Source organism: Echinops telfairi, unplaced genomic scaffold (genome assembly GCF_000313985.2).
Source record: "Echinops telfairi isolate 266 unplaced genomic scaffold, ASM31398v2 ScPeMD7_18;HRSCAF=68, whole genome shotgun sequence".
In the NCBI taxonomy this organism is placed as follows: domain Eukaryota; kingdom Metazoa; phylum Chordata; class Mammalia; order Afrosoricida; family Tenrecidae; genus Echinops; species Echinops telfairi.
Genome location: NW_022103915.1, coordinates 88,796,940 through 88,807,321, shown reverse-complemented (window position 1 = coordinate 88,807,321; position 10,382 = coordinate 88,796,940). Strand labels below are relative to the sequence as shown.

General features: G+C 38.1%; 1 protein-coding gene across 1 annotated transcript; it reads left to right on the top strand.

Moving 5' to 3' along the window:
* Nucleotides 1–1,755: 1,755 nt before the first annotated feature.
* Nucleotides 1,756–2,742, top strand: LOC101643338 (olfactory receptor 4F3/4F16/4F29-like). The gene has a single exon (XM_004712734.3). The coding sequence runs from the start codon at nucleotides 1,804–1,806 to the stop codon at nucleotides 2,740–2,742; it is 939 nt and encodes a 312-aa protein (XP_004712791.1). The 5' UTR covers nucleotides 1,756–1,803.
* The last annotated feature ends 7,640 nt before the right edge of the window (nucleotides 2,743–10,382 follow it).

The window sequence follows — 10,382 nt, the reverse complement described above, 5'->3', positions numbered from 1 at the left end:
TGGGGTGCAATATATTGTGGTTTATTCACTGTGTGGAAATCTATTTAATTTCTAATTAAACTTTAAGTTTCCTGACTTAGAGAAGTGATAGGTAGAAGAGATTAGTGATTGGATGGATTAGTTACTGGGAAGTTTTTTGTGAAGGAAATGGGATTTTGGTTAATTTTGAAAGATGAACATGATGGGAAATGTTCTATGTGACACCACCCAATACAGATCTACTGGCTACTTGAGGCTGTTGAGCCCTTGAAATGTGAGTAGTGCCATGGAAGATTTTAAATTTCTACCATTTACCAAATGTAAGTAGTGACTGCTAGCTAATACATCTAGAGGTTGGCTTATCTATTTTCACTACATACTATGTTTGTAGTATGTGGAATCTGAATCCATATCTGGACTAAAAAATCTTTTTCTAGAGTTAGTTGTTTGTTCCTCACTGGACTATTACTTTCTTATTTGCAAATATGCAGAAACATGAACTAGGTAGTCTCTCGGGGTGTTTGTAGGGTGATAGTTTCATTTAAGATTGCATTCATCATGCAAGACTGAGGTGTGTGCATGTGTGTAAGATAAGCAGAAGTCTTAAAAAAGCCAACCCTGGGATCCAGATTTTTTTCTAATCTTCAGTGTTTCTAGCCCTTTCCTTTTAGTTCCAGGTCTAAGCTTCTATGCATTTCTGCTTTTTTTTTTTTGTCTTCCCAGTCCTTTAACTGTTATTACTACAACCTCCTTCTTCCCTTAGCTCACCTTGCCTTTTGGCAGCATGCACAAGTGTAGTGGAAATAGAAGTCTTTGCCTCATAGGCAGGAAACTACATCTTCCATATGATCACAGTGCATTCCCTATAACAATGGGTTAGAATCAAGAAGGCTCATGTAGTAACCCAGTATTAGGATAGGAAAGGAGTCAGACATTGGAGAGGTTTGAAACACAGTAGAGACAGGAAGGGATAATACCAAGGGTAATGTGGGTTCATGTGCATTGCTTTATCTCCTGCAAGCTGTAGTAGGTTCAGGCTCCTATGGCTGTAGCCAGTGTTTGCAAATATATGAGTTGTGAAGAACCTGAGCAGATCATTCAAATAGACCTTTCTTGCTTTCCCACAACTTTCACACCTTGGCCATGCCTTGCCTGTGACCCATCCTACTAGGTATTTCCATGTACACCTGAGGGAGTCCATAACGATATCCTGTGCCCTCGACCCATAGTCCACTGATGCCTGGATTCTATCATACTTTTGGTTATACCATATTCACCCTGTTCTGTAGACTTCTGGTGAATTTCAAATGTGATTGTGGGTAGTAATGTGAGAATTACTTGAAGAGACATGTATGCCTGAGATGAAGAAGGGTTAAGAGGAGAGACAGTAAGAATGGTTGAAAATACTTCATGAGCAGTTTAATATCAGGATCTGTGAATTCTGGGAACTGAGTCATTGCTGTATATTATTTATTCTTCTTGTGTTTCAATATTTCACTTTCCTTGCCCAACTCAATTCTTGTCACGTCCATCTACCATATTTCCACATTTGTTCCTTTCTCTTCTTTGTAGATGTGAGATCATTTCATTAGGTCATGATGACAAGATTCTCTCATATGGAAGTGACACAACTGCTTTAAGTCATTACAGGTAAAAAACTTTTTTTTTTGGTAATTATAAGTCCCTGAGAGGAAATTGAGGTGAAATAATGCCTGCACAATGTGAACATCTTTGAATAATTAATCTTTATAATTCTAGGGCAACAATGTCATTCTTATATTTGTTTTCTCGTCATCGCTTTAGAGCACTGTGATTGACAAATGAATGGATGAAGCAAATCGCTCTGTGGTGTCAGAGTTTGTGTTCCTGGGACTCACCAACTCCTGGGAGATGCAAGTTGTCCTCTTTGTATTCTCTTCCCTGTTTTACGTGGCAAGCATGATGGGAAACTCGCTCATTATCATTACTGTGACCTCGGACCCTCACTTGCACTCTCCCATGTACTTTCTCTTGGCGAATCTCTCCTTTATTGACCTGGGAGTTTCTTCTGTCATTTCCCCCAAGATGATTTATGACCTTTTCAGAAAACACAGAGTCATCTCCTTTGGAGGCTGTGTCGCTCAGATCTTCTTCCTTCACATCATTGGTGCTGTGGAGATGCTGCTGCTCACAGCCATGGCCTTTGACAGATACGTGGCCATCTGTAAGCCTCTCCACTATTTAACTATTATGAGCCCCAAAGTGTGTACTTTGCTCTTGGGGGCTTCCTGGATACTTGGTTTCATCCACTCTTTGACTCAACTGCTTTTTGTTATAAAGTTGCCATTTTGTGGTCCTAATGAGATAGACAGCTTTTACTGTGACCTACCTCGGTTTATTAAACTTGCATGTATAGACACCTACAAACTAGAGTTCATGGTCACAGCCAACAGTGGGTTTGTGACTCTGGGATCCTTCTTCATACTGGCCATCTCCTACATTTTCATCCTGATTACAGTTCGGAAACACTCCTCAGGTGGCTTATCCAAGGCTCTGTCCACTTTGTCATCTCATGTCATGGTGGTGATTTTGTTCTTTGGTCCTTGCATCTTTGTTTATACCTGGCCTCACTCCACATCACACCTAGACAAATATCTTGCCGTTTTTGATGCAGGTCTCACTCCTTTTCTAAATTCACTCATCTACACACTCAGGAACAAAGAGATGAAGGTGGCAATGAGGAGAGTCTGCAGTCAACTTATTGTTTGCAGAAAGATCTCTTAAATGACAAAAGTATTATGGAATTATCCTCCAATTCTCCTCCTTGGAGAATATTTTAAACAGGACCTTCCACATATATGAAGGGGTTACCAAAAACCAAAAACAAGAAAACCAACAAAAAATGGAAAAAATCTCCACTGGGCAGACTTTCATAGTCTGCATTTTTCCCAGTAGGTGAGCATCCAGAAACTCCCTCTGAGTTAGTGCACCCAGTGGCATCACCTGGGACGGTTCTCTCTGGTCACAGTGAATTTTTTGTAAAAGCAGTTTTGCTTGAACCTCTTTTTTGGGATGGCTGATTTAAGAGAGCAGTGTGCAGCTGTGAAATTTTGTCTCCTGTTTGGGATAAATTCGGTGCCTCAGATATTGTTGTGATGTTGAACAGTGCTCACAAGGACAGTGCTATGGGAAAAAGTCAAGTGTACAAGTGGTTTTCTTGTTTCCAAAAAGGTGAAATGTCAATTTATGACATATCTCATTCTGGACGTTTACCAACCTTCCAAACGGATGAAAATGTCAGCAAAATCAGAGCGCTTATGCTCGAAGACGGATGATGGATCATTGAAGAGCTGGGGGAATTTATGTGGACTATCTTGGAGCTTGGTTCAGCGAATTTTAACAGAAGATTTGGGAATGAGAAAGGTCAATGCAAAATATGTGCCTCAGGTTCTGACTGACCAGGAAAAAGTTCATTGAATTGTACAAATATACCGTGTGCTTTGCAAGAACAGCTCTGATTTGGTCCAAACTTTTTCCTCCCTAGGTCATTATTGGTGAAAAGACATAGTTCTATTCTTATGACCCGAAGGCAAACATCAATCAAGCCAGTTGAAGATGCCATCATCTCCTCATCCCCCAAAAGCTTATCAAGTGAAATCACAGACCAAAATGATGCTTATTTGTTTTTTTGATGTGTGGGGGACAGTGCATTTGGTGTTTGTTCTACCACCTCAGACTGTTCATCAAGCTTTCTAGTTAGTGGTTCTGAAAAGATTGCTCAGCAGTGTGTGACAAAAAAGGCTTGATTTGTGGAAGTCAGGGGACTGGTTTTACCCCCATGACAATGCACCTGCTCATGCAGCCACAATAGTGTGCCAGTTTTTGGCAAAAAACAGCATGCCTCTCTTGTCCTACACACCTTATTCACCTGATCTTGCTCCCTGTGATTTATTTTTTGTTTCCACAAATGAAGAGGGACATGAAAGGGCAGTGATTTGATGACATAGAAGTGGTGAAGGAAAAAATGAGGGCGGTGCTGTCAGCCTTCCAAACAGATGAATTTGAAAAATGTTTCCAAGAATGGAATAGACAATGTATGGATTTGACAAATGTATTACAGAGCTGGCAAATGTATTAAGTGTAATGGAGGGTACTTTGAAGGTTATAAGATTGGTTTGTAAAAAACTTTAATACATAGCTTTGAAAAAAATTCCGTTTTGGGGGGGTGCCCCCTCATATTACTAATATTTAGATATTACAGACCAATAAATCATTTCTTTTTAAAAATGCCAATTGATAAATGTGTTGCTTGCTTACTGTTAAATGAAGCACATAGTGAGCTAAAAAGTATCTCCAGGAGGTCAATTTCATGTCTCTAGAACCATTACTTTGCTGAATTTAGCATGGGTCAGGCGCCATGGCTGAGTCTCTAGTGTCACCGAGTGAGCAAAATAAGGGGTTGTAGATTGTCACAATTATAGGTGTAAATATATAAAGAAGATGCCAGTTTATTGATCTTCCATCACACACAAAAATATATGTCAAGACTAGTCCCTGGAAAAGACTTTCATGTCCGGCAAAGCGGAGGGGCAGCGAAAGGGGAAGGCCCCAGGTGAGACAGATCGACATCGTGGCTGCTTCAATGGGCTCAGGCGTGGGGATCATTGTGAGGTCGGCATGGGACTGTGCCGTGTGTGGTCTGTTGTAAAGAGTTCTCTTCTGGGTCAGATGTGACGTGATGACCCCTGGCACCCAGGAATAGGGTTTCTATGAATTGGATTTGACTCTATGGTAGCTAACACCAACAATGAAAGTCGTTTTTCTTAAAAAAACCAACCCAAACCATATATATATATATATAATGGTTTGTACTTGTACATCATCTTCATTCATACTTTCACTACAGGAAAATCTCAGAGCAGTCAAATGATGACTAGAATATTAATGAGGAGGGGATCAGAACAAGAGGAGGTCACTGGATTATTTAAATATTTAATGATACCAGATTTTGTCAGAGGTGGTTAGAATCAGCCACTCTTGTAAGAATAGTGTTGCCTTGTAACCACAAAATTTACCTTTATTTCTGGTTGGTAATGTTACAGACTATGCCTTGTGTATGTTCATATACACACACAATTAAGATTTTATAGTCTCTACATTTTTTCTCTTGTTTTTTGATAACCATTATGCTCTTATGTCAGAATATTCTAATACAATATAGATTTTTATTCACACATAAAAATTAAATGACTGTCAAAATTGTTTTATGTTGTTCTCTTATAATTGGATGTGTAGATTGTCTTCAGTTTTTTTATTATTCCTTATAAACATTTCATATTTAACTTCTTTTATGGATTGCTATACTTCGAACTAATAGGGCATGATGAGAACAACTAAAAGTTTTTGTTCACAAAAATTCATATCATTGTGAATTAGGGGGGCGTGCAGAGTGGAGACGCAAAGCCCATCTGTAGACAACTGGATACCCCCTTACAAAAGGTTCGCTGGGAGGAGACGAGCCAGTCAGGGTGCAGTGTAGCAATGATGAAACATACAACTTTCCTCTAGTTCCTAAATGCTTCCTCCCCCCGCCCCACTATCACGATCCCAATTCTACCTTACAAATCTGGCTACACCAGAGGATGTACACTGGTGCAGTCAGGAACTGGAAACACAGGAAATCCAGGACAGATAATCCCTTCAGGACCAGTGTGAGAGTGGTGAAACCTGGAGGGTGGAGGGAGGGTGGGGTGGAAAGGGGGAAGCGATTACAAGGACCTACATATAACCTCCTCCCTGGGGGATGGACAGCAGAAAAATGGGTGAAGGGAGATGTCAGACGGTGTAGGATATGACACAATAATAATAATTTATAAATTATCAAGGCAAAAAAAAATTATCAAGGCTTCATCGGGAGGAGCCAGGAAGGGAGAGAAAAAAAATGAAGAGCTGATACCAAGGGCTCAAGTGGAAAGCAAATGTTTTGAGAGTGATGAGGACAACAAATGTATGAATGTGCTTGACACAATGGATATATGTATGGATTGTGATAAGAGTTGTAAGAGCTCCCAATAAAATGATTTTAAAATTTAAAAAAAAGGAAAAAGAATAAAAAAAGTTTCTGTTCACATTATGAGTTCTTCCAAAATAGTTTTGCTTGCTGTGGATAAGTATGTTCATTGTACCACTTCAAAAGACCCGAATATAATCATTTATTAAACTTTTTTTGGAGTAATTTTTGTAAGGCGAATATCTTGTTTTGAATTTCTTTATATTAGATAGGGGTGGGTCTGGTTTATACCTTTTCAAATATTCTCATTAACCATAATTCTTTGCATTAATGTCAGAAATCTAATTCAAACAAACATAAAATAGTAAAATGAAAAGTGAACTTTTGTTATTGGAATGTCCAATATTGGAGCCATGCTGATGGACTTCAACTTCACATTTTTGAATTTTGATCTCTGACTGTGGCCCGTTCTCTCGTTATTGTTTTCTCTTTCTTCTCTATAACATTGCAGCTCTGCTTAGCCACACATATTGGCCTTCTTTTTAATTTTGTTCATGGATTTCTTCATATATGCTGTGGGGAGAAAGACTACCCACCACAGCAATTTAGTAAATATGCTTCACAGGTTTCCAAGATGGTAAATCTTTATGGGAAATAACACTCTTATCTTTCTGCTGCACAATGGCTGGTGATTTTGAACCACAGGTGTTGCAGTTAGCAACCCAATGTCCAAGTCACTGTGCCACCAGACTCCTTGATGGGAGAGAACATCATGCAAATGCATCCGAGTTTCAATCACCTCTGCACAGCAACATCACAGCAAAGGGAGAGAATGTCTCAGAATCCGTAGTAAAACAGTTAACGAGTCTTAATTGACATTGCTTTTTCTCCATGCTAGATCTTTCTGAGGGCCAAGTTGGGATCACATACCCACTTCTGAGGGTATGGGTCAGGGTTCTTTGATAATCTCCAGAGAACTACATCGATTTGAGGGAAAGTATTTCCCAAATGAAGATGATAGGCAGCTATGATGTATTATCTGATAGGCAAGGTAAGCTCATGCTTAGGGTACTGCTTGTCCAAAGCAGAGATCTCAAGATGCTAAGCTGATAGAACACAAGGAAACGCAATGGCCACAGCGGAAGTGTCGTGGTTAGGGCAATCAATGAAATTGTCACCAGCTCCAGTGCGTGAGAATGAGGCCTGCTGGACAAAAAGTTGACTATAGGTCATGAGGGTGTCCATGCACGAGGCTTTGGAAGCTATGAAACTTCTATCACTTCAACACCTTTGTTAACATCAGTCTCCTATAATCTTTGCCTGTAACTGAAATGCTTTTTCAGAAAGTGTCTTGTGAATATACAATTTCTTTCTAATAAAAAGATGTAGAAATGGACTTCTGAAACTAATTCTTTTATGTTCACTCAGTATGCAACTAGACACAATATGAGTGGTTACTTAGCAATGATGGATTATATAACACATCTCTGACTTATTTTGAGTGACCTGTCTTTTACATCTGCTGACCCAGCAACTCCTTCCAGGAGGGCCAGCAATCCTCTTTGTCACAGTACAGACACAATGGTGTAGTCTTGTCACGTATTGATAAACAGCCAATGGGATCTCCAGTCCATGACAAAAGTAAGGAAACAGGAATAAATCTACTATTGTAATGATAACAGTCAATTTACTTTTTTGCTCTACAGCATTTACTTACAGAAGTATGTCCTAAGTTTTGGAAACAATATTTAGAAATACAAGTTTAAAATATGTTTGTTATATGTAGATGCAATTTAGCATACATTTAATATAATAGTAACTTGTGCAACAGCTTAATGTAAGACAAATATTCCAAATGTCCAAAAATATTGGTGATATTAATATTTAGCCAATGCAAATTAAAAAAATTATGTGTGAAGTGGATTTCAGTTTTTATCTTTGGTTAGGTGGGACATAATGCTTAATTTTATTGCGTGTATGTTAACATTCAAGTTATGAATGACATGATGACCCAAAATTCAATATTTAATTTTCTTGCAAAATATATTTCTGTGTTGCAATGAATAAATTGTCTAAATTTGGTCTTCTAGGAAAACAACAAAGGACACTTATCAGAACATTATATTTATAATTTATCAGAACATTTACATATTTCTGTGTAAGCAAATGGAATAATTCCTTGAAGAAATAAATTAAATGAATATTTAGATAATAATAATTATACAAATGTATTTCATATTTCATTTTCATTCAGACTGACTTTTCTCTAAGAAATTGATCCATTTGTCATGACTTGTAAAAAAAACTCTTGTTCTTTATGAGTGTGGGAGGGTGGGGGGAGGAGGGAGAAAAGAGGAGCTGATATCAAGGGCTCAAATAAAAAGTAAATGTTTAGAAAATGATGATGAGAACATATGTACAAATATGTTCGATACACTGATGTATGGATTGTTGTAAGAGCTGTAAGAGCTCCCAATAAAATGAGCTTTAAAAACCAAACAAACCGAAAACCCTTGTTATTTGAGAAGTATTATTGTTAAATCAATTATGTACATATCTCCAAATCTTGGAATTGATCAATTCCACTAGCAATAAAATGCACAGAATTTTGTAAATATTACAATCTTATTTTCTTTTTCATTTTTGATCCATGAGGTATGAGTTCACATTCATTTCTCTAAATCAGAGCACATAAGAACATACCAGCGGCACTATAATCATGTGACACAGCTGGTCTTGTCCAAGGGAACTTTGGTGAAGTAAAATTACTTGCTGTGGTTGTTTTATCGATAGCATTTGTAACTGATACAATTAATGGGGAGATCATGCATATAAGGTGTAGAGAACTCCAACTTGAGAATTGATCAGTTTTGCCCTTCCATTCATACAGAGACAGCCATTTCGGAAGCAGGAACAGGGAATCCCTTGGCCAGCAGCAAGGAGAGCCACAAGTGGAGTGCGTCTGAGATCTCTCTGTGAGGAAATGGAGGCAGGAGCAGAGCCATCAGAGGCTGCAGCACAGAGATGACAAGAGGAGAGGAGGGGGGACTTCCCAGCCTACTAAAAAAGTAGACTTCAAGCAGGAGGGTGACTGGCAGAGTCGGGAGACCTTTGGGTGACTATCAACACTGAAGGACCTTTGGAGCACTTGGGCCAGAGGCCAAAGGGCTGTGTGGATGAGAGGTAGAGAAATACCTGTTGGCCAGTAGGGCTGAGAAAAGGCACTGCTATGGATGAAAGGAATATGCTGTTAAGGTTTTGTGACCATGAGTTGTGGTAACCTGTTAACATCCATAAGCAACCCCATAACCATGAATACCGTCTGTAAATTCCATGTGGTCATTGCAACTGATTATCAAACCTACCAGAGAAGTAGAGTGCTGTGGGAGGGACAGTTGTTAGTAGCGGATAAAGAAAGTTGATTGGTGATGTCTGACCTCTGTCTTGTGGGGATCGGCCTTGGGCTGGTGTGGGATTGGAATCACGTTCTCTCTACTGAAGTCAGAGGAGATCAGATAAGGCCATCACATCATTACATCAGGAAGGAATGGACACATTTATATTTGTACTAAGTTCTTTGCAATTGCTCTAGTCTGGGGAACTGTGAAGATATAGCGTTACAAAAAGGAAAGTGAGTGTGCAGGTTTTTATGCAGTATTATTTCAAGATGAAAATCATTTATGGAGATATTTGAAGAGCCCATAAATAACATATGGAAAACTGATAAAAATTATTTTTGATTGCCTTGTGAGTATTATTTCTTTGGACTATCTTTGAAGAACAAAAATCACATGATCTAAAACATATTTTTGATATTTATTTACTTTCAAATATAAAATGTTCTGTTCACATCCTCATTTCAATGTAAGTATATTTCATAAATTTTATTTTTAATTATTCAAATATATTTGTATGATAGAACTCCATTTTAAAAGTGACAGAATATTATGCCCAGGTACAATGAAATGGTAGCATCTAAATGGAGTACAAAAACAGAAGCTTGCAGAAAATAAAAGGAAAAGGATTTTTGAATTCCTTTTAAATTCCCTTTTAAGGACAATTCTAAAAATTTGAATCCTTTTTTACATATATTGAATCAGGAGAGATTTGTGTTGAGCAGTTGAATTTAATAGGTAGAAATGTTTATATTAAATGTTAAATGTCTCATGCTGAAATCACTTATACCAACACACAGTTTGCTCCAAATTCTGCCTTCATTCCTTGTTGCAGTTAAAAAGAAATTGTGTATGAAGTGAAACTACTTTAGAATCTGAAATGATTACATTTTTAGACCCCATAAATAACAGAAATATAAACCCTGCTTTGTGGAATGATTTTTCTTCTAATGATATAAATGATTGAACTAAAGTTTCAAAAGGGAGCCTAAAGCAGATAAGAAAACATAGATCCAGCA

Coding starts and splice junctions, on each gene's coding strand:
- LOC101643338 (XM_004712734.3), top strand. CDS start 1,804: ATGGATGAAGCAAATCGCTCTGTGGTGTCAGAGTTTGTGTTCCTGGGA.